Source organism: Cibotium barometz, chromosome 63 (assembly GCF_041138505.1).
Source record: "Cibotium barometz isolate CiBa-2024 chromosome 63, ASM4113850v1, whole genome shotgun sequence".
NCBI lineage: Eukaryota > Viridiplantae > Streptophyta > Polypodiopsida > Cyatheales > Cibotiaceae > Cibotium > Cibotium barometz.
This window is the reverse complement of record NC_141108.1, coordinates 3868784-3894225: the sequence shown is the minus strand read 5'-3', so window position 1 is coordinate 3894225 and position 25442 is coordinate 3868784. Positions and strand designations below refer to the sequence as shown.

The following is a 25442-nucleotide window of genomic DNA, read 5'->3' as shown; positions in this document are numbered from 1 at the left end:
CTACAAAATATATGAAAACTCTTTTCTGTGGAATGTTCTAAGCTATAAAGGCTTGAAGAGGTTCATGGCTATAGCTGTGTGAGCAACAATAGGAAGAGATAAGAGTTAGAGAGAGAAGGAGAAGATACTCAAGAGAGAGAGTGCACTACATGACTCAATAATGTGATTAGTATGTATTTAATTCAATGAAGTACAGGTACCTTTATAGGTTACAAAGGTACATGTGATTATGCATAATAATGTGATTATTATATATTTAATTCAATGAAGTACATGTACCTTTATAGGTTACAAAGGTTACCTCAGTGACATCACTCCGTATGTCGTAACACACAAAATTATTATAACCCCTCTAAGAGGTGGTTCACACATAAACATACTACCTCACTCATAAGAATAGAGTCACACACAGGTTACACCATGATTCCCAACAAACCATTCCTCAAGGGGGGTGTGATTTTTTGGTGAGCTTTCTTGGCAAGCTTTCTTGGGGCGAGCTATTGAAAATGGTGAGCTTTCTTGGCAAGCTTTCTTGTTAGAAGCTAGCGCATGGCTTCTGAGAGGCATACTAGGGTTTTATTTTCCTCTAAATAAAGCGCTAAAACAACCCCAGCCACCCACTTGTGGCCCATGCCACCAGGCCGTGGACCGAGGCTCTCCATTTTGACTTCTAACTTCCAATTCGGATTTCGACACGTACATATGAGGGTTTACACATATACATAGACTTCCAATTTCTGACTTTTGACTTTCGACCTTTGACTCTCACTTCTAACTTCCGACTCCGACTCCTACTCCGACTCTGATCCCGACTCCGACTCCAACTCCAACTACTCCGACTCCGACTCCAACTTCCTACTTGCTACTCTGACTTCGACTTCTGACTCTGACTCATACTTTTGACTCCGACTTCGACTTCTGACTCCAACGTCTGCCGATTTCTGACTGACTTCTGAACTCTGTGTTACATAATGTCCACCCTTTAGTTGTACGGGGATGCCCGGATGCTAGTGTGCCATCCTAGTCAATTGGTATCATGGGTGAACCCACATTAAATACTAATTACCTAGTCAATTGGCATATCTTGAGACCATGCTTGATGGGTATATGTTGTTGAGGTGTAACAAGTAGTGCCATGCTTGACAACTATACTGTGGTCAAGTGAAACAAGTGGACTATGCTAGACAACTACACACGGTCGAAGCATAACAAGTGGTTTATGCAATTGATGTACCATACTAATTGAAAGTGTAACAAGTGGCAATACACACCATGCGAGATGGTGTGTATAATGATACTCTCATCATAGTGAAACAAGTGGTAAATGTATGTTGTGTTTGTGCCTAACTATCAACGTTTCATATTGGGATTAATTGTAGAGAAGGGCAATTAATTGAAACAACTAATGTGTTTACGTTTGTGAGATAGGTGATGAGCAGTGCGCATGTCGCATATGGAGAATCTTTGTGGAATATTATTATTTCATATTATTTTATTAGCCACATGCCAAAAGATTGTACATATTATTTATGCATGCTTGTGCATGGCATTGCTATGTTGTTAGCATATATTTTAAAAGAGTTTTGATTATTTACACTTAGTGTGTGAACAAGCTCTAGTGTTTGAGCTATTTTTATAAAAGTGGAAATGCAAGCCTAATTTTGTATGCACAACTATTATTAGCTCCTTGGGGCTATTTATTGAATAGAAATCTCAAAATACTCATGTAGTGGAAGTGGAGGTACATGCATGAGGGAGGGAGATTGCACCCAATCTTGTGTTCTTTGATTTTATGCTCTTGAGTTATGCTATGGTATCTATGGTTTATTTTTGTTATTTATTAATTCATGGATTAATCAATTCTCCATGTATCTTGGTCCTGTAATAACAGTGGTATCGGAGCACAGCAAATTCAAGTATTGAATTTGGGTCATGGAGGTTTGAAGAAGAAAAATCAAGAAATTGATTTTTACCAAAGGTTATTGGCTTGGGAGCAAATTTTTGAAGGCTTTTCAACAAATTCAAAATACTTGCATGGGAAGAGGAAATCTACAAAAAACCTCGAGCAAGGATACAAAGAACTTTGGATAAAGGAAGAGCAAGGATACAAAGAACTTTGGATAAAGGAAGAGAAGGTGTGGAAGACCTTTGGGCAAAAGAAGGCATGGTTATGTGAATTTTGTGCACCATTGGATGTGATTGAAGAGATCAAGGGCTAGAAACAAAGCCACCTTTTGAAGAAAACCATCCATGGATTCCCAAAAACCACCCTTCTTCTCCCAAAACCACCTTCCTCAATTCTAATCCTCTTCATAATCCATCTGTATGGATGAAATCAGCTCTTTGAGGAGATTCTGGGTCTCATCTCAGAATTGTTAAGCTTGTGTTGTGGTCAATTTGCATAATGGAGAGCTCTCAAATTTCCTTCTTCCTTCTCCAATAATATGCACTACATTGGTGGTTTCTTTTTTGAAGAACAAAGAAAATCATTTTTTCTCCATTATATATATATTTTTTCAATTAATTTTTTCCTCCCCACCTTTCCCTCCACGATTCGGCCGACGACAACGCCTCCTTCTCCATGGTCGCGGGGCAATTCTTCTCTCTTCTTCTCCATGGCAGGGTGCACGCTATTGTGGAGCTTCCCTTGTGTGTCATTTACAACCGTGGGCAGTGAAGCTTTTTACAAAGCTTATAGCTTTGGTTCAAAGCTTAGTAAAGCTTTAATTGAAGCTTTTATTTAAAAGCTTTAAAAATTTAAAGCTAAAAGGCTTAATATTAAAAAGCTTCACAAGCTTATAAAAGCTTCACTTCAAAGGGTTTTGAAGCATTACAAACCAGGGACATAACTTAAGGGAAATTCAGGAATTTCAGCATTGTTGAACTATACTTTATGATTTTTTAACTATGTATTAGTCTTGTGGTATGGGACACGAGATTAATCCTATGTGAAGGATTCCGATGCATACTTACCTCTAGATTTGTGTGGGATAATTTTTGGTGGTCTTGTGGTATGGGACACGAGATTAATCCTATGTGAAGGATTCCGATGCATACTTACCTCTAGATTTGTGTGGGATAATTTTTGGTGGTATGGGACACTAGAATTTATTACACATAGAAGTCCTTGTTCATACAATGTCTTTTGTTATAATTAGAAAACATACTTGAATTTATATATTATATGACAATTGATCTCCTTTGCTCACAATAAGTAAACATGCAATTGAGGTTAGTTCTTATCCAAGCAAGAGGGATGTTACATAATGTCCACCCTTTAGTTGTACGGGGACACTTGAACGCTAGTGTGCCATCCTAGTTAATTGGTATCGTGTGGGTGATCCCACATTAAATACTAATTACCTAGTCAATTGGCATAGCTTAAGACCATGCTTGACGGGTGCATGTTGTTGAGGTGTAACAAGTAGTGCCATGCTTGACAACTGTATTTTGGTCAAGTAACTATGTTAGACAATTGCACACGGTCGAAGCGTAACAAGTGGTTTATGCAATTGATGTGCCATGCTAATTGAAGATGATGTGTATAATGATCCTCTCATCGCAGTGAAACAAGTGGTAAGTTTATGTTGTGTTTGTGCCTATCGATGTTTCGTATTGGGATTAATTGTAGAGAAGGGTAATTAATTGAAACAACTAATGTGTTGACATTTGTGAGATAGGTGATGAGCAGTGCACGTGTTGCATATGGAGGATCTTGTCTATATCATCTCAAAATATTATTATTTCATATTTTTTTATTTACCATGTGCCAAAAGATTGTACATATTATTTATGCATGCTTGTGCGTGGCGTTGCTATATTGTTAGCACATATTTTAGAAGAGTTTTGATTATTTACACTTAGTGTGTGAAGAAGCTCTAGTGTTTGAGCTATTTTTAAAAAAGTGAAAAAGCAAGTCCAATTTCATATATACAACTATTGTTAGCTCCTTGGGGCTATGTATTGAATAGAAATCTCAAAGTACTCATATTGTGGAAGTGGAGCTACACGTATGAGAGGGGGAGATTGCACCCAATCTTGTGTTCTTTCATTTTATGCTCTTCAGTTATGCTATGGTATCTATGGTTTATTTTTTTTATTTATTAATTTATGGATTAATCGATTCTCCATGTACCTTGGTCGTGTAACACTCCGATTTCTGACTTTTGACTTTGACTGTTGACTCCGACTTCAACTTTGACTTTTGACTTCCTACTTCCGACTTCCAACTCTGACCTACTCTTATGACACTTACGCTTATTCTTGGATAAATATTTGGCACTTAGAGAGAGCTGATATTACGATACTCATAATTGAATAATTTTTTAGATAACACAAGCCTTGTTATTATGTTTTTGATTATGTAGCTCTATCCACTTGCCATTACTAAGTTCTTTCAATATGCAAAAATATATTTAGGGTTCAATGGAATTAAATAGTTGAATAATTTTTGGGATGACATAATCCTAAGGTATCCGAGTAAAATAATTGGAAGAAAAACATGTGGCCTTCCTTAAAAGCTCACTAGATGCTCTAAAAAACTCGCATGCTAAGCTTGTTAAAAAAAAATCCCCCCTGGATAAATCTAGGCTCATGGTTTCTCATGCCAGATTTCTTGGACTAGGATAAATCACATGGCTCTAGTTTCATAGACCAGTTACATGGGTAAGGGCAAACAAGGATCAGGTCACACACTCATGGTAGAAAACAACACACAACAGAAAAGAAAACAACACATAACTTGGACTTGAAAAAGCCCAATCATCATAACAATAGTTAGCTTTCTCTGTGGTGGAAAACTTTGTCTCCTCCATGATATTGGCCTATGCTTTTTTGTAAAAGCAATTCTTCTCATTATGGTAATTTTTCACACAGTGTTTGCACAGCTGAGTAACATTCCTTTTCTGTATGATTATTCCTACCACATAGTGAACATTTCATACCTTTGAAGTTCTTTGTGAAGTAGAAGTTGTTCCCCCTTGCTTCTTTGATCTTCATCTTCTTCACCTCTTCCTTTTGAAGGAGGTTATGACTCCTTCGAGGGTAAGACTAGGTAGGTTCTTCAAAGTGGTGATGAGGTTTTTTCATAAGGCTCATAAGGCATTGACTTGATCAATACGGCTACGGCTACATCTTCTTCCACTTTAGCTTTAAGTGCAGCAAGATGGTTCATGAAGGACTTCATTTTGTTCACATAAGTGTCGAAGCTCTCATGTGGTTTCAAGATAAGTCCATAGAACTCTATCTGTAATGAAACTTTATCTACATTAAAACTCTCACGTGGTTTGTTAACCACATGTGGTTTTTAACACATTTCTATGACAACTATGTACGTATACTTATGTAATGGGCGCCTGGACTATATTATAAATCCCATCATTTGATGAGGGAAACGCCCTAAAAGCTCCCAATTCTTGAGTTTCAAAGGTCAGATAAGAGGATCTTGGCTAATTGGCCAAACCATAAAGAAAAGCCTTGTAACTATGTTCTGGGCGCCTCACGTCACTTACTCCCGGGCGGCCTAGTGGGAAACGGCTTCGAACTATAAAAGCCAACTTCTCTTGTTTGTAAGACATATTCTCCTAGTACTAGCGTCAGTAGAAAAAATCTTTCAGATGTTTCAAGAGTAAGATACATCACAATCCACAACTTAGGATGACAAAATGGAGCACAAGATGGAGATACTTGCTAAACCACTTCACAATTGGATTTATTGCATGTAAACTTATAAATAATCACTTACACTAACCCTCTAATTTAAAACACTAAGACTCTTTGCACTAGGCTTTTGATGTGTCTCACTCATCCATGACCCATTGACATTCATTGCTTGCATGCATTGACTCAAAATTGTATTCTTTGATCGCTAGCCTATTTTTCTCTTCATCCATTTCATTTTGATATCCTCTAAATATCTACGTCATGCCTTTACACCCCATTGCTCATAACCTTTTGGGATAGTGTACCTACTCCATCATCCACTAAACTTCTCATATGAAGAATGTAGAAATGACTACAATTGAAGGGCTAGATTTCTTACCAATTTTACCATTATCTCTTACACCATGGTATGTCTTATTGAGTCAGCATGGTAAAAATAAATGACACTAGTGCATATCTCACCAGTGTACAAAGCACTATATATCACCATATGGGTATCATTTTACATTATAACAGAGTACACCAACATATATCATCCATGACCTTGAATATAGAGGACCTACATGCTGCCTACCCTATTGAGCTCTCAAAGCATGATATCTTTACTTCACTTCAGGAATTTAGGTACCTCAAAAACCATTCACATCCATCCACATCTACTAACAGATATCCCACTACCACTTCACCTCCAACTAACTTATCTATTTCACCACCTTCTTTTCCACCTTATGATATCTAGGAACCCATAGGTATGGATGATCCACAAATTACTTGTGTTAAGTCACCATCTTTATAGGCTATGGATGGATTCAGAGCTTGGGATGTAGGTACCATAGAATATCAAGCTACACTAGTGGTTAAGCTTCAAACATTCACAGAGTCAGAGGTCACAGAGATGCAATTGCCTTCTAAGTAAGAATTAAAACTTCAAGGTAATTCTCTTTCAAAAAGCCTCACAAATGATGAGTGTACCCTTGGAAGCTTTAGCAAAGAAGGTTAGAAAAATGTTTGCAACCTACCTCATACAACAGGAGGCTTCCAGCCACTTGAATCTACATTGTAGGTCATCATTGGAGTAGGATATGGGGCTTCAACCAACTTGGAGAGGTCCCTTTTCAAAGGATCTAGAGTATTGGGAAATTTATTGCCAATCTCCAATGGTAAAGAGGATCAATTCCCTCTATATGCCAATCATTTGAAGGCATCCTTTGAAAGTGTGCTTGCAAATGAAGTATGAAGGTACGATTGATACATATAATTTTTCATACTTTCCATGTTCATGGCCAACAACAATCAAGGAGACAACACAAATCATAAAGATTTCATCAACAAATTTGAGGGCAAAGTCACAGATCCTACAGTGCTTGTTTCCACTTACCAATTCTTTGATTTAATCATCCTCACTCTCAATATGGTACCATGTCATTTTTGGTCAAATAAGGAAGAGTTCTTTTTTTACATCAATAAATGCTCCACATTTTATCAACAACTATGCTTATATGATATTGTCATACACTTGCATGGTCATAGATTGGGCTACCTTTGAGGACATGGCAAAAATAGGATTTTGGCATCACAACCCTTGGATCATGAAAACTAGAAACTTTTTCATTCATCAAGGCTTTATGAACAACTTCAGGTCATACAACATTGCTCACCAATGACCCGAGGATGGGATCACCTTTAGGAAGGGGAGTATGTTAACCGTCCACCACCAAAGGTTAACATGGGGTCCAAGGACTTTGCTCAATACATTTTTAACTCACTTTAGTCCTAATTCCACTCATAAATACAATATAAATTTATTGGTTACATTCTTTGAATAATAGCCGAGTACTTATTTGATGGTTACTTTATCATTTTTTCCATCTTTTATTGTTTGTAAGTGTAGCGAGATCTATAAGGTTACCCGCTATTTGCTTCATTATCCAAGGAGTAAAGTGTCGAATCTTTTTGTTGGCACTTATTCTATGTGGACACACCAAATTTGTATATACATCAATTTTCTCTCATAATATAACACACTCTCCCATTAGTCTATTGAGCTCTTACTTTTCTTAAGCTTATGCATGCCTACTCTAAGCCCTCTTAATATTTGCTTCTACATATTTGTACTTGCTTGCTTATGTGAGGGAGTGAGAATTAGAGGAGTAGGGAGTGTGAGAAGGCTGCTCACCAACCCCTCTTCTTTTGAATTTGGTGTTGTGAGTGGCTCTACAACCCATGGAGACTCCCTAAGCTTGACAACCTTGGAGAGAGAAGCAGCAAACCAAACTCTTTGGTGGACCTACAAGTTTGGCATTGGGCAACACCCAACGACATATAAGCATAATGGTAAGTGGCTTCCAACTACAAAAGGGGAGAACCCCTATACTTCTAGTGTCTCCTTGGTGATTCTTTTGCACAAGAAGAAGGAAATTAGCTTTCCAATTCTTGTTACCCATAGCCACAAGCCATGGAGTTTAAGAGGAAAAAAGACTAAGAAGTTGAATTTGTGCATAAAGATTGTGTTTTTGTTTGGTTTAATCATTGTCTCACATTGAAGCATCCTCTTGGGGCATGCTTTGAGCCCCATTTTAGCTCTACAAGATTTCTATAGGCACTCTATGAGACAATGTCAATTTTGACTATATATATACTTAATTTCCAGTTTGGTACAAAGTTGCAGGTGGAAATTTGGTTGCAAGGTAGTCTATCTAAGAATCTAAGTGTTGCTAATGTTAGTGGATGTATGTTTATGTTACTGGTTCACATATAGTGGCATTATAACAGGTTTCCAATATCGTTATTGAAGTTTATGATTTGCCACAAGTGCATAAGGTTTTTTACAAGCATTATTTAGTAAGCTATGAGTAAAGATGTCTAATAGTTTATCATAGATTGTGAGTGAGAAGATGGATAAGAATAAATTCCAAGTGTGGAAGTTCAAGATGACCAATTGTTTTATGGGAAAAAGATATTGGGAGTTTATCACATGTGATAAAAAGGAGCCAGAGATTAGTGAAGAAAATCCCACCCCTCAATAGTGCATGCATATAAAGCATGGCATGAAAGAGCCATAAAATGTGCTATATTGGTTATCTGTCAGTGTGACTGATTCTATGATTGTGCATATACAGGATGCACAAATGCTTAAGAGGGCTTGAAATACCTTGGGGAAGATGTACATTATAAACACCCAAGCTTAGAAGATGCAGCTACATTGTGACCAAATAAAAATTGACTAAAAATGGTTACTCGATAAAGTTCAAACAATTACTCAGTAAAATTGAGTATAAACGATTACTCCGTGAAGGTTAAAGGGCTTGTAGATGCTCTTGCTTATATTATATCACTAGTAGATGATAATGATATGGTTTTGATGGCCTTGAATGGTCTTGGCAACAAGGAATACAACTTGTTTTAGACCTCCATTGGAGTTCAAGAGAACTTTCCTGATTTTCAGGAATTGATTGCTCTTCTCATCCATGAGGAGATGAATAATGGGGGAGGTTCATCCTTTATAAGAGCAAGCCTTCTACTAGATACATATAGAGGAAGATGGAGATCATCATCTAGAGGCCAAGGTGGAGGCCATTTTAGAAACAAAAATCATGAACATGTGGAAGAGGCCACTCTAGAGGCAAGGGGAGCCAGAGAGGCCAAGGTGGTTGGTAAAGAAATCAAAATGAAAATAGCATAGAGTTCTATTACTATGGCAAACCATTGCACATGGCAAAGGACTACTATAAAAAAGTAAAATGATGTCAAAAGTGAAAAGTTACAATAAGGTAACTATGCATTATATAGTAAACACGATGGTGGTGTACAGAAGTGAGCAGATGTCAGCTCCATGACAAAAGATGTGTCAGGATTTGGAGATATTTGGTATGTGGATTCTGGAACCTCTAACCACATGATTAGTTATCATGAGTGATTTAGAGATATGTAGAAAATGAAAAAACTAGCATATGTAGAAACAAGTGATGATATTGCACATCCCATTGTGCATGTTGGTAAAGTGCCATTGTCTATGTAGGATGATAAAATGATGTACTTGGCAAAAACATTTTATGTTCTAAACATTATTTGGTTCTTATTTGATAGATGATTGAGCAAGGTATGTAAGTGAGGTTTAATCCTTAAGGATGTTTTGTGGAAGACTTAAAAAATCAACGCCGCTTGGTTGAAAAGGGTGACAAAAAGCTTGAGGTAAAGGAAGGCATGTTTGCACATGGGATAGGTGTCATTTTGTAGATATTGACATATGGCACAAGGGCATAGATTATATGAATATATAACGAACAACTAAAGTCTATGCAAGTCCAAAATATTGTTGTAGGTTTGTCGAAGTTTAAGGTTGATGGTATGTATAAAGTATATGAAGCATGCCAACTGGGTAAGCAGGCCAAACATACTTTCTTGCATAAAAAGCATGTCAGTGCAAGGCCATTAGATGTTATACATTTGGATGTATGGGGACCGACCAAGATTGCAAAAATTGTAGGTTGCAGATATTATGTTTCATTCACTGATGAGATCACACTAGGAAAGTGTGGGTTTATTTCATGAAGGAGAAAAGTGAGGTGTTTACTCACTTTTAGAGATTTAAAGCCTTGGTCGAGAAAATGCATGCCAATAAAATTACTAAGATCAAATGGATAAGAGTATTTCTCTAATGAGTTCAGTGATTCCTTGAGAAGGCAAGGAATCAAGAGATAGTTTATATGTAGGTACACTCCTTAGTAAAATGGTGTTGTAGAAAGGAAAAATAGGCACATTGTAAAAGTGGCATATGCCTTGATGTCTAAAAATAATATGCCAAATTATATTTGGGTAGAAGCAACTATTGTTTACATTATGAACAGGACCCCCAATGTAGTTGGTCATGGTATGATGCATGAACATAAGTTTACAGGTATGAAACGAGATGTATCTCACTTGAAAGTGTTTGGGTGTTTTACATATGTGCATGTTCCTAATATGAACTGAGAAAAAGTTAGATCCAAAGGTAGAGAAATGTGTCTTCATTGGTTATGTTATAGAGCAGAAAGGTTATAGATGCTATAACCCTACCACTCATGAAATGCGAGTAAGCAGAGATGTTGTCTTTGATAAAATGAGTAGCCCAATAAAGGCGACAAAAGATGCAAATGTAAGAAGTAATGATGTTGCCCGGTACAAAACTATTACAGAAGATCCCTTGATAGGGAGATATGATCTTGAGATGTTTAAAGTGAGCAAAAGGGAAAAAAGATTATGCGAGCGATGTCTTGATAAGCTGAATATGGAGATACGAGACCATGAAGATTGAGAGTTTTCATCCTTTCTTGTAGTATTTGATTTTTGGGTTGTGCAAACATACGAGACCATGAAGATTGAGAGTTTTCATCCTTTCTTGTAGTATTTGATTTTTGGGTTGTGCAAACATGTTATTTTTGACACGTGTAACACGTGTAGTATTTTAGCAATGTTATGCTTCAAAAAAATCTTTAAAATTGGTGGTTTTCAAAAATTTCTTCCCTTCAAAAATATCAATTTATCTATTTTTAAAAGGATGTTTTTCGATGGAAAAAAGTGTCATCATTTTGTTAGATGACTCGCTGTTCCACATGCAACTATTAAAACCACATTGTTTGTTGTGTTATGCCCATGTTTAGTTGGCTTTTTTTTTCCTTATTGTTTGCTACCTACCACAAGTTTGCAACCTTCTTGCTGCACATACCTAGTCATTACACGACTATTTTTAGTTAGAGAGGTCTTGTTAACATGGTCATATTTGATTAAGGAGGATAATTAACACTAATAGAGGTTAAGAAACACACAAAGTAGGCATAAACAAGAGTCTGATTCTCATTACAATCCATAAAAATGAGTGTTGTGAGAGTACATCATTTTATAGCTCTCATGTAGCTCCCAAATCACAAGCTATGTGCACCCTTGTGCCCTAAATGCTCACACTCCATGTGCCACCTTGTGCTTTCTATGTGCAGCTACCTTTTTGACCATTGAATTCAACTTTTATATGTAACCATACAAATCAACCTTTGACTTAGGACACTTAGTCTTTCTTCCTTTCTAATGTGCATGCTCTCCCCCTTGCTCTACTCATGTTATGCCCTCACACAATGCTATTTCAATGCTTTGATTAAGGAGGAGAATTAACACTAATAGAGATTAAGAAACACACATAAATAAGAGTTTGATTCTCATTGCAATCCACAAAATTGAGTGTTGTGAGAGTACATCATTTTGTAGCTCTCATGTAGCTCCCAAATCACAAGCTATGGGCACCCTTGTGCCATCCATGTGTCAATAAATGCTCACACTCCATGTGCCACCTTGTGCTTTCCATGTGCTACCTTTTTTACCATTGAATTCAACTTTTACATGTAACCATACAAATAAACCTTTGAGTTAAGATCCTTAGTCTTTCTTCCTTTCTAATGTGCATGCTCTCCCCCTTACTCTACTCATGTTATGCAAATGGTTGTAATAACCATATTTCATCAACTAATCTTAGCATTATAATGGTTCTAAACCTTGTCCTTGCTTTAAAAACATTTGCACACACACTTTCACTTGCCAAATTAAAGAGATTCTTAATTATGTTTTTTCTCAAACTATTTTTTTATTTTGGGAAAATTTGTATCTACTTAGTAAAATAGATTCTATTTTAGTTTAAAAATTGAGTAGACATGCAAAAATAAAATCTTTAAATCTATAATATTCTTCAAATATATGCTTATGCAAGTGAATTATGATTAATAAATGTAAATATCATCAGCTAACATAAGCTAAGCAATAATATAGAAGTTTAATCCAAAAGTTTTTGTACTAGAAGGAATATCCAAAGCAAAATAAATGCGTAACATTGGATCATGGTGCCAACATAAGCTAAACAATGATAATACAATTGTGATATAGCTAGTGATTTGCATATCTTTAAATTAAAGAACTATTAACGAACTAGAAGGAATATCCAATGAAATGAAATGAGAATGAACACAAGATTTCCAATATGCCTCATATAGCTTGTTCAATACAATAAAGGACCATTGGATAATTTGTTTTTCCTATCATGAAGAAAGGTACTTTGTGATAAAAAATGATATTTGGATTGATTGGTTAGTGTGTGGTAAGTAATTGAGATAAAGTAGGGCAAATAATGATTCGACTTGATGGTGCGCAACATAGTACTTGTAAGGAGAGGTGAAAGAGAGGTATGATTCTAAAGACTTTATTTCAATATGCTTTCTTTTATACAGTGAATAGTGGTTGAGATAAAGTGGGGAAAACAACTACACATGCTATGCTTGATTGTGAGGGACATAATGCTCCTAGTGTGATGTTTGTTGATGGTGAGAGGATAGAGCGTTTAGTGAGGGGTGTTCTTTTAAAGATGTTCTTGTACACGTCCAATGAGTAATGTACTAGATTCTTGAGCTATTCTTTCAAGGGTCACTAAAAGCCACCATGAATAGGGCTCACACTTATCCTTCTCTCCTGAGAGGCTGGGTTTGGCCTTGTTAGATGACAGACAAAAGCATTAGCAAATTTGTTTCTTTTAAGAGTTAATTATAGGGGGTGGGGAACACAACCCAATGGTTGAGCTTGTGCTTTGGAAGTTGAGGTTGGGAGCTCAAAACTCACCCCTCCCCCAATCAAACCCAAGTTAATCCTAGTGGAATTAAAAACCTTCACTAAGTCAACCAACAACCCCAAAGATGCATTAGCAATTGTACATGCAGTTGTAGCAAAATGTGTTGTGTTACTAGTGAGTCGATGTGTACTCTAGTGGTGAAGGCCTTTGAACACTACTAGCTAAACCATGGGACATGATAGTATGTCACTAAATACTATATGATTATATAGTAAACTAAATACTATATATATATATATATATATATATATATGTTTCCACCTAAAGTAGAAGGGTCTATGTGAAGCAAGGAAACAAAATACTATTTATGTTTTTTTTCTTTAAAATAATGTTGTGGCTTGTTTTTTTTTGGGGGGGGGGGTGAAAAGCTGAGGTACAAGGAGAGACAAGAGTTGACAAGAGCAGGCTTTTTTATTTTACTGCTATTTATCTATATATTACGTACCCCGATTGTTCCCGCATCTTGTTTAAATAATGTTAGCAACTTGGGTGCCATGTAATAATTAACGACTACGATGCGCATTAATCATATTGATCAGCTCGTAACACAACTTAATCAACATTTTTATCAGAATTAAAGCATTAACAAGACCAGTACCAGGCATGTACTAGAACGCTGTCGGCGATTAATCATTTAATCAGCTCGTCACACAATTTAATCAACATTTTTAACGGAATTAAAACATTAACAAGACCAGTACCAGACATGTACTAGAACCCTGTCGGCGATCGGATATTATAATATTAAGTACTATATTTTAAGTTTGCGTGCGAGAAATGAAAGAAATTTGTTTAATCGATTGCTGTCTTGTCCGTCATGCTTGGATTGAGCTACGCCGTCGCTACATGCGGGTAACAGTACATATATATTCTTTTAAAGAGTGATTAATTAATGACAAGGCAAAGGTTCTGCCTTAACGAAATTATATGAAAGCGCTGAATAAAATTCTGCCACTTTGATATCAATTAATGACAAACCTAAGCCTTCCACCTTAGAGATATTATTGCGCAAATGCCACCAGTAATGGTCTTGCTTGCTAATCGAAAGAATTAAGCTGTTAACGAGCACAAGGCGAAGGTTTAATTATAAATCCATGCGTTTAATCATGATAATTAAATGCAAAGATATATATACGAGCACATCGTTATCCATTTTATCTTCGTAATTATTAGCACACATACATACGTATATACATGCATACATTCATTTAATTAATTAATTAATTATATGCTCTCCTTCTGTCTTGCTTCGTAATATGCCATCTTGGCGTGTAGCCTACGCTATCTCTGACAAAAAGAAAAGCTTCTCACATACGAACTTGACTGATGGTCATCACTCATGACCCTGCTCTTGAAGGTTCCATGTACATTTTGATCATGCAGCATTTCTACTGCTCACTGCACAGTGAATTAGGTTGCAGAGCGCTTCTTTATTAATAATAATCGAGATTAAGTTAAAACCTGCGTGCAACTTGAAAGCTTCCTGTAGTGATAATGAATATCGATCTTAAAAAATGATTAACTGCAGATTAGATACGATCATCATCACACTATACACTGTAGATCTTGCCCTTCCAATGATGCTGTAATTCCGAGCTTCTAATTGTGATTAAGGCCGCATTAATCATGACTGGTTGGTTAATCAGTCGTGATTAAGGATTGTAGGTCTTGCCCTTGCATTGGCATCTCCAAGCCTCTGGGTAATACTCTGTTGGAGTCGCGGGTGCGGTCGTGTGGATGGGAATAAGCACGCTTTTGCAAGGCGTGCAGGCACCGCATTTCTTAATACACTTGGGGGGCGATGAACCCACCAGAGCTCTGGTCGACGCACCATCTGATCCAGCCGCTCCACTCACCTGCTGCATAAATTGAGTAATTAACAACAGTAATTATCAACAATCAAAAGCTTTGCATCTCGTTAGATTAATTGCACTTGACTTGATTGATACTGATCAGAGTAATTATTAACAATTATTAAAAACAATCAATTAAAGCGTTCCATTTCGTTAGATCGATTGCACTTGACATGATTGATACTGATCACAGTACCCGTAATAATTAAGATAATCAGATGACATATATTGTGATTTGATGGGATTCTGCGAGGTGCAATCATTTCCTGTTTAAGGTTAACGAGAAGGTAATTAGAGAGACGATTAACCTACTAGCAAGTAGCGGCCGAACGTGGGCGCGGCTGCTTGGATATGTAGCTTCTCTGCGGGCCGGGCTCCATGTCGAAGATCAAAACTGGGTCGTTTGGTTGTAACAATGGTGGATGATGTTGTGGCTGATCAGAGGCAAATATAATAATGTGATCATCGATAATTAACACTGTTATTCTTGTCAAATTAAAGGGCTAATAGTGCATAAACGGAGCATGCAATTATGAATGAACTTACCGCTTGAAGCCGGCTGAAGGTTCATGAGGGCAGTAAAGAGGATGATTGACAGAGAGAGAGAGAGAACGTGCCAGATTCTAGTGTTGATGGAGCCATAAGATGGGAAAAAATGGTGATTGTGCACTGATGGGGTTATGAAGAAACCTCGAACCATGCTATATATATACTTGTATAGAAATATAATATAGTATAAGGATCACTAGCTGAAGAGGATGGTTGTGATGAGGAGGCCAATGAGAAGCTATATTGTGAACCTGAGTGTGTTGGCCTGTGCTGCTTCTCTTGCTGGTTATAAGTTACTGTTGCATGTGCTACTCCCACTATCACCACCACCACCACCACCACTACTGCAGCAACGCTCCACCATCATAATGGGGTTCTCTCTCTCTCTCTCTCTCTCTCTCTCTCTCTCTCTCATGCAGAAAGCAATGGTGCAATGCTATGGCTTGGTGAAATTTGTAGCCAATGGGATGAATTAAATCCCTGAGTAAACAGTACTGTGTGTGTGTGTGTGAGAGAGAGAGAGAGAGTGTGTGTGTGTGTGTGTGTGTGTGGGTGTGTGAGTGTGTGTGTGAGTGAGTGAGAGAGAGAGAGAGAGAGAGTACAAAGTAGAAACTGCTGTAGATGGGTGAAGGGGAGACAAAGAGATAATTACAATTGGAGGCACAAGAGACCTGAATTTGACCCTTCAACAACACACACCACCAAGACAGCTCAAAATATTTCAAAGCTGCAGCTCAAGGAGGAGGCAGCCTTAAATGCAGGCATCCCTGGGACACCATCAACTCGAGGCTCACTGCATCAAACTTACATGTTTCCCCTCAGTTCTTAAATCTGAAACATTAGTGAAAGCCCCATCAAATGCAATGCCTGTCCTCTAAAACATTAGTGAAAGCTCATCAAATTCAATGCCCGTCCTCTAACCAAGAAAGCACTCTTTGGAACCTTGATCTTCTGTCAATCTCTAATCATGATGATAATCAAGCTTATTATAATCGCTGCATCGATTTGATTCCTGCGCAGCAAGCAAGGCATTAACTCCACCATCAATGATCAGGTCACTCTTTATATATATATTATAGTAGACCTTAGAAGCATTCAGCTAGCATAATCTCATGGAATTCAAAGCCAGCCCAGGCCCCAAAGCCTTTCTGCTCTGCTTCTTGTGCTTATGGCTAGCTGTGTTACTGCATAGAATGTCTCCCCCTTCTAGAGTAGAGTCTTATGATAAAACGTCAAGTCACATGCAGGCCCCCCCCCAGGTCACCCATTGGCATCCACAACTTTCCCTCATGTTTGCAAGAGTGACCACGAGGCCACGGGTCCCCCCCCACTGTAGGACCAATCAAATCACGACAAAACTATCCCATCCCCACTCATACGTGTTACCTTAGAGGGGGTTGCCTTAGGGGGGGTTCCTATGCCTTGCTTTAGATAGGATTCAGAATTTATGACTCTCCTAATCTGTCTTCTTATAGAGCTCATTCAAGTAGGATACATCTTGCTCACTATGTGGAAAAAATGTTTTTTTTTTTTGCATGTCGTTATTGATTAGCAGAAAATATTAATTAATTTTTATACCTAGTTCAATGGGGTAAATGTTCATGGCAAGAGATATTACGTGCCTCGCTTGACCAAAAAAAACAACCTTGTTATCGTTTTTGCACCACACCCAACATTATCGTCATCATGTTATCAAAAAAATGTTCAAGAAGACCTTAGCTTGTTGCCATGTTCTCATTACATTTATAGAACTAAGATACAAAGTGCAAAAGATGTCATTTGTGTGTGTGTGTGTGTGTGTGTGTGTGTGTGTGTGTGTGTGTGAGAGAGAGAGAGAGAGAGAGAGAGAGAGAGAGAGAGGCGCCCTTTAAGGTTGAAATTTAGATGCTTTGTCTATCCTTCCTTCTTGAACAAGCACATCTTGCATGCGAGGATAATTTCTAAGGGTTGGGTCTATAAGATGATACAATGCATATTGTATACAAGAAAACACTCACAAGAAGTAGGACACACAAAACTTCAAAACTCAAATTGTACAATAACAGAGACATAGAAGAATATATATTTACTGAAGTGATACGATAGATGGCAAAGCTCCATATCATTATCTCACTACAAGAAATAAGGGGTATAATATATCTTAGGGAGGGCTCTTATGCTTGCAATAGGTAGGGTTAAGAATTTAAGACTCTCCTAAACTATATTCTTATAGTTCATTCAGTAGGATACATTCTGCTCAATTCTTATAGCTCGTTCCTATGCCTGCTTTAGGTAGGGGTAAGAATTTAAGACTCTCCTAATCTATTTTTTATAGCTCATTGAATAGGGTACATCTTGATCAATTCTTATAGCTCTTTCAATGGGGTAAATCTTCATGGCAAGAGAAATTAATCGCCTTGCTTTAAAAAAAAACAAACCCAACCTTGTTATGGTTTTCCCACCCCAACCACATTGTCTTCATCATGTTATCAAAAAATAAGTTCAAGAAGATCTTACCTTGTAGTCATATTCTCGTTACATTTATAGAACTAAAAAATTATTTGAAATACTAGATACAAAGTGCAAAAGACGTCATTTGTGTGTGTGTGTGTGTGTGTGTGTGTGTGTGTGTGTGTGTGTGTGTGTGTGTGTGTGTGAGAGAGAGAGAGAGAGAGAGAGAGAGAGAGGCCCTTAAGGTTGAAATTTAGATGCTTTGTCTATCATTCCTTCTTGAATAACCAGAGTCTTGTATGCAAGGATGATTTCTAACCAAGGATTTCTCACTGACGTACGTGATTATGTAAATGTCAACATTTCACTAACGTGATCACGTAAACATTAACATTTGTTAATAACATGTTAATAACGTTCTCTAAACCCATTATTAACATTAATTCACATTAATATTAACATTATTGAATTTTGACCACTTGAATTCTTCCACTAGGCTCACACGCCATGCTTTGGATACCATTAACGTACCATATTGACATTGAATTCATGATGTTGGACAATGTGATAGGCCATAAAAATATGTTGTTAATAAATCTTGTTAATGTTATGACCACATCAACATGTTATTAACGTTTGTTAATAACATAAACTTTTATGTAATCACGTAAATATCCTTTTACAACACAAAACTTCAAAACTCAAATTGTACAATAACAGAGATAGAGAAGAATATTGTATTTTTACTGAAGTGATACAATAGATGGCAAAGCCCCATACCACTGACTCTGTAATGAAGGGATTTTAGTGTGCACATACATATGGGGGATGGGCCTAGGCACATGGGGCTTAGGGGCATTTACACATATGTTGTGTAGGGCATATGGGGCCTTGGGACTATAAAAGGCACCACCCCTAGAACATTGTACCTTTTGATACATTTTGACACATTCACCATTTGGTTATCTTCTTGCCTAGAGAAAGCTTCCATGGTGAGTTCTCCCTCTTAAGAAGTTATGTGTGTACTCCACTATGACTGCAATAGGTGCTACTCCCTATGATGAGTGGGACGTGTGTGTATTCCATGTTAATGAGTGCAACCCCTAGGTTCCCTATCTTGTAGGGGTATCAGAGCCTTTGTTTGATCCATTGTTCTTAGCTTAGATCTTGCTACTTTGATTAGGAGATAATCATTTTTTAATTACTATTAATCTAGTTTTCAAAATGCATTATCTTGATCATGATTAGTGTTAATCATTTTCAAAATTCCAGGCGGATGTGGTTGTATGAATTACTTCATCTTCGGGGCGACATTCATATCTATATGCAAGCAATGGTGCAAAGATTCATTAAGAAGGCAAACAATTGGCAGCTTGGATCTTGGCATCATAGAGCCTTGAGTTTCCAGCTCTGCAGAACATCATCATGCACAAGACGACGAGTGAGCAGTCTACTCAACACCAATACCAGCAGAATATGTAGTAAAGGAATCACTACATTCATAACACGTTTGCAAGTTAAATAGGTAGTTGACCTAGACTACACCTGTAAAGATTCCCTCTCCAAATATTGAAAATATGTTACAGGACCAAGGTATATGGAGAATTTATTAATCCACAAATTAATAAATAAAAAAAATAAACCATAGATACCATAGCATAACTCAAGAGCATAAAATCAAAGAACACAAGATTGGGTGCAATCACCCCCCTTGATGTAGCTCTCCTTCCACGACATGAGTATTTTGAGAATTGTATTCAATAAATAGTCCAAGGAGTTATTAATAGTTGTGCATACAAAATTGAGCTTTGCTTTTCCACTTTTTACAAAAATAGCTCAAGCACTAAAGCTTGTTCACACACTAAGTGTAAATAATAAAAACTCTTCTAGCATATGTGCTAGGAATAAAGCAACGCCATGCATGAGCATGCATAAACAATTTACAAGTACAAACATTTGGCACGTGGCCAAAAAAAATAACTCATAAAATAACCTTGTGCTCATTCGCACATATAACTACCTTGTGCACATTCGCGCATTCCATTATTAAGCTGATTTCTATACACATTAAACAAGCATAATTTTCTACGATTATTAAGCATCAAGAATATGATAAAATATATAACCGTAACAGTCCTCTCGTTTGAGGAAGCAACTATCCTCAGTTGTGTAGAAGAAAATGCTACAACAACATCATCATGCTCGTAGCTATCAATGTCATAACCTGCAAGGTAAACTCAAAGGTCTGAACATGGCTCAGAGGTTGATTAGGCATGGCTCAGAGGTTCTTATGGACATGGAATACCACAAACAACAGACTCAGAGGTTCATTGACTGAGCATGGCTCAGAGGCACAAAGGCATGGCTCAGAGGCTCAGGTGACCATGGACTGCAATAATAAAATTCATGCGACACCTAAATCGGTGACCCTCGCACTCATCATCAAATCACAAATAATAATATGATATATGTTGAAGCTATGGCTTCAACTAGATTCCCACAAACACACACAAGAGACTCTCATTGGAGCATTCCTCAGAGAGACGAGAAAGAGAGAGAGACAAAACTGAAAACTGAAACTGATAACTGATAACTGATTCTTGATTTCTCACACCCACACTTACTTCCACGATTACAAAAAGGCTATACCTTTTAAAAAGACTCCTAGGCGACTCTTCATATTCAAAATGACTCTTGACCTTTCGATTCCTAACTATTCAAATCCTAACCGACTCTTCAAATCCCAACCTAAATGACACTTCTGATGACAACTTGAATGACACTTCTGATGACAACTTGAATGACAATTCTGATGACAGTTTTATGACATTGTAAATAACACTTTTCTGCACCCTTATACACTGGCACGCACGAGGGAACAATTTGCGAAGCAAGTTGAGAACCCACTACACCCTTGAGAGAGGTCAAGTGCCTTATCCCAGGGTTTACATTGAATTTTGAGACAATAAATGACAAGTTTGCAAATCTCATCTTGGCATCGATTCACCAAAAGATTCCTCCATCAACTCATCCAAGATTGCGCTTGCAGGCTTTGCGTCGCCAGGTGGTACATCCGATCTTTTGCCTAGTATGTGCCCTTCGGATCACTCCATCCTTGCAAAAAGTCACCTGCTTGAGTCTGCTTCAAAAAGCTCCTCTTGACGTCGACACCTTGAGAGACTTCCTCCTCATCAACTTCTCACACTGATTTTCTTTGCATGACTCCCTCAAATGCGTTAAAACTCTCCTTCACCGATTGCAATAGGTCCTCATTTGTAACTTCACCATTATCGCACATGAACAGCCTCCTGAATTGCTACCATAAAAACAGCCATACGAAATTAGAAAAGAAAACGCCCCTCTGATGATTCGCCCTTCTGCAACATCTGTGTCTCCTCCATTCTGAAATCTAGTAGCGTGAACCCGCTCTTGTGTAACCATAGCATATGGCATGAAAAGAAATGAAGCTTCTGCTACGTATACAGCCGAACCATTGACAAAAAATAATGCGCATATGAAATTATCGATGGTGGCCTTTATTAAGACAAAAAATATTGATTGCTTCTGGCATCCGCCCTTCTGTAACAGAATATTCTCACATTCGGCCTGCCCCAGTGCTCCTCTCTTGACGCCTGATGCAACCCCTTTGAGCTGTGTATTCTGAACCGCCGCCATGAGCGCCGAACTGCCCACCTTGAATGAACTTTGAACAGCAAAAGAAATCGCTTCCTCCTCAGAATTAGCCAAATTGCTCACAGAAAATAGTACGATGATTGAGCCTTGCACTTGCCATCTCCACACAACAACGCTATCCGCATAGGTGCTGAAATTGGCCAACCAAGATGCTTCCCTTGTTAACGGATTCACCCTGCTGTCTCGCTGAATAAAGAATTCCTGATTGAACTGCAGCATTCGAGAACCTCCTGACTACTATGATTTGCGCCTTTGGCTTGGCGCCATCCACACCAACCTTCCTGACGCCTTCTGCAATCAGCCATGTGTATGCTTCATCGCTTCTGCCTTCTAACCTCCGCCAGCAAGAGACAAGATGCCCACCGTGTTGATCGCCAAGTGTTGAAGCTATGGCTTCAACTAGATTCCCACAAACACACACAAGAGACTCGCATTGGAGCATTCCTCAGCGAGACGAGAAAGAGAGAGAGACGAAACTGATAACTGATAACTGATTCTTGATTTCTCACACCCACACTTACTTCCACGATTACAAGAAGGCTATGCCTTTTAAAAAGACTCCTAGGCGACTCTTCATATTCAAAATGACTCTTGACCTTTTGATTCCTAAGTAACTATTCAAATCCTAACCGACTCTTCAAATCCCAACCTAAATGACACTTCTGACACTTTTGATGACAACTCAGATGACAATTCTGATGATAATTTTATGACACTATAAATGACACTTTTCTGCACCCTTATACAATATAGACAAGATCCCTTATGTGCGACACACATGCACTGCTCATAGCCTATTTCTATAACATATTCCAATTAATTACCCTTCTTTATAATTAATCCCAATATGAAACATTAATAGGCATAAACACAACATATATTCACCACTTGTTTCACTATGTGATGATGAGAGTATCATTATACACATCATCTATCATGGTGTGAGGTACCACTTGTTACACTTCTATGAGCATGGCACATCAGTTGCATAAACCACTTGTTACACTTCGACAGTGTGCAGTTATCTAGCATAGTCCACTTGTTTCACTTTGACTGTGTGCAGTTATCTAGCATAGTCCACTTGTTTCACTTTGAGCACAATACAGTTGTCAACAAGCATGGTACTACTTGTTACACCTTAATAACATACACCCATCAAGCATGGTCTCAAGCTATGTCAATACCACTAGGTAATCAATATTTAATGTGGAATCACCCACAATACCAATTCACTAGGATGGCACACTAGCACCGGGCGTCCTCGTACAACTAAAGGGTGGATATTATTTAACATCCCTCTTGCTTGGATAAGCAATTGACCTCAGATGCATGTTTGGTTATTGCAAGCAAAGGAGATAAATTGTCATATAATATATAAATTCAAGTGTCTTCTTTAATCGTAACAAAAGACATTGTATCAACAAGGACTTCTATGTGTAATAAATTCTAGTGTTCCATATCACCATAAATTATCCCAGTGCCATCTCGGCTACTACTGATTGATGCCATCTCGGCTACTACAGGTCCATTCTCGGCTACTACAGGTCCATTCTATTCAAACGGAAAGATAAGAAAAAGCAATAAATTAGCTTAGTTTTTCAAACTAAATTGAAGAAGGAGAAAAATGTTGTGCCCTTCAATATAGAAATCCTCTGTAAGATGAGCTTAGCAATTCTGAGAATAGGCCCTTGATCTCCTCAAAGAGCTAATTTCATCCATACGGATGGATTATGGAGAAGATTAAAATTGAGGAAGGTGGTTTTGGGAGAAGAAGGGTGGTTTTGGAAATCCATGGATGGTTTTTCTTCAAAAGGTGGCTTTCTTCCTTGCCCTTGATCCAGATCTTCATCCAATGGTGCACAAAATTCACATAACCATGCCTTCTTTTGCCCAAAGGTCTTCCACACCTTCTGTTCTTTATCTCTTGGAGTTTTGAATGAACTCATTAAGACATTTTGGAGGTCATTTGTAGAGCCTTGTAAGAAAATCGACGATTCTTATTTTCTCTCTCTAGAAAAAATCTTGAAGTGTTAAAATAAAGAGAACGTAAAAGTCGTAAAAGTGTAGCCTCTAAGCCAGAGAGGTAAATCTTCTCCTGGGCGGCCATCATAAAGTTCGTTGAAACCTTCTTTGAAATGATACATTCGAAACTGCAAGAATAAAGTTAGTTCAGGAGGTTGTTATTGCATGGAAGACAGTTTGGAGGGAATGAGAACCTTCATCTCCAATTTCAAAAGACAAATGCAAGCCTTCTCTCACCATAGCAAGTCATATTCTTTCACTTTGCCTCATATCCAACTTACTCATTTCTAGAACAGTTCAATGGAGAACAACCATGTACACACTCATTCTATTGAAGAATCTAATCATCATGAAAGGATTAAGAGAAAGTACCATCTGCACATTGATCTAGATAGTGAGTATGCGCCCATTCAAAAACGCAAAAGTGGTCAACTATTGCTCTCATCAGATGTCAAAGACCATATCCGGGTTGTCGGGGAAGCAACACATAGATCTTTGGTGTGATCTCTCCATCTATCCTATTGACCCCCCATACTGCTTCACATCCTCCCTTTTCAAATCCCACAACTCTCTTGCGTTTTGCAGGTGATGGCACCAAAGGCTTACTAGAATATTGCAAGTCAATTTCTTACATGCAAGAAAGAGAGAGGCATTATTCACAACATTTAGCTAAGCTTCTTGGCTTGTCTACTGAATGCAAGAAACAGAAAGTTAGATCGAAAGAACAAGAGTGTCAAATCAACAAACTAAGAAGTGACCTCCGCAAATACATAGAAAAAGACACAAGCATTGGATCACGCATATGGAGAAGAAAGCTCAAAAACGTCGAGAAGTTAAGGTTCTGGAGGCCTGAAGAAGAGAATCCAAGCCATAAGGTAATATTGCACTCAATGCATTCCCACTCACATGTCTTTTATGTTAGCAGTTAATATTATTTTATTTGCGGGGCTGCTTTGTGATTTACATGTTCTCTATGTTAGTAATAAGTAGTGTTGTATTTGTAGGGTTATCATACATCCTGATAAAGAGAATATCAATCCCAATCTTAATCTAGAAAAGCAACTGAAATCATTAATAACATCAAGAATGGCAATAAGTAATAAGTAGTGTTGTATTTGTAGGGTTAGTAATAAGTAGTGTTGTATTTGTAGGGTTAGTAATAAGTAGTGTTGTATTTGTAGGGTTATCATACATCCTGATAAAGAGAATATCAATCCCAATCTTAATCTAGAAAAGCAACTAAAATCATTAATAACATCAAGAATGGCAAAAGAAATGATAAAGGAGAAGAAGTTCAAGACGAGATATAGTGGTTCAACGAGATATAGTGGTTCAATGATAAAGGAGAAGAAGTTCAAGGTGGTTCAACGAGATATAGTGGTTCAACGAGATATAGTGGATGAATTTATAACCAACAATATAGTTTCGACTGCGGATATTCAATCTACCATGGATTTAAGTGGAGTCAGTTGTAAGGGTTATAGTGCCATCCAGTAGTCAGCATCATCAGTCCTTGAGGCCAAAGGAATCAAAGCAAAGCTACTTCCAACACCTACAAAAGTTTGAAGACATAGGGAAGAATTAAACACAAA

General features: G+C 37.7%; 1 protein-coding gene across 2 annotated transcripts; it reads right to left on the bottom strand.

The window, feature by feature from the left end:
- Positions 1-14804: 14804 nt before the first annotated feature.
- Positions 14805-16901, bottom strand: LOC147603581 (polygalacturonase-like). Of its 2 annotated transcripts, none has more exons than XM_086796250.1 (3): positions 15703-16901; positions 15469-15590; positions 14805-15162 (listed from the first exon to the last, which is right to left on the bottom strand). In XM_086796250.1, exons 1-3 carry the CDS (start codon positions 15854-15856, stop codon positions 14956-14958), a joined length of 483 nt encoding a protein of 160 aa, XP_086652376.1. In that variant the 5' UTR covers positions 15857-16901; the 3' UTR covers positions 14805-14955. The 2 variants fall into 2 exon arrangements, with proteins under 2 accessions (XP_086652376.1, XP_086652377.1); XM_086796251.1 differs by having other exon boundaries at positions 14805-15159.
- Between the last annotated feature and the right edge of the window lie 8541 nt (positions 16902-25442).

Coding starts and splice junctions, on each gene's coding strand:
- LOC147603581 (XM_086796250.1), bottom strand. CDS start 15,856: ATGGTTCGAGGTTTCTTCATAACCCCATCAGTGCACAATCACCATTTT. Junction 15,591..15,702: donor CCTTCAGCCGGCTTCAAGCG/GTAAGTTCATTC, acceptor GCCTCTGATCAG/CCACAACATCATCCACCATT. Junction 15,163..15,468: donor CGTTCGGCCGCTACTTGCTA/GTAGGTTAATCG, acceptor CAATTTATGCAG/CAGGTGAGTGGAGCGGCTGG.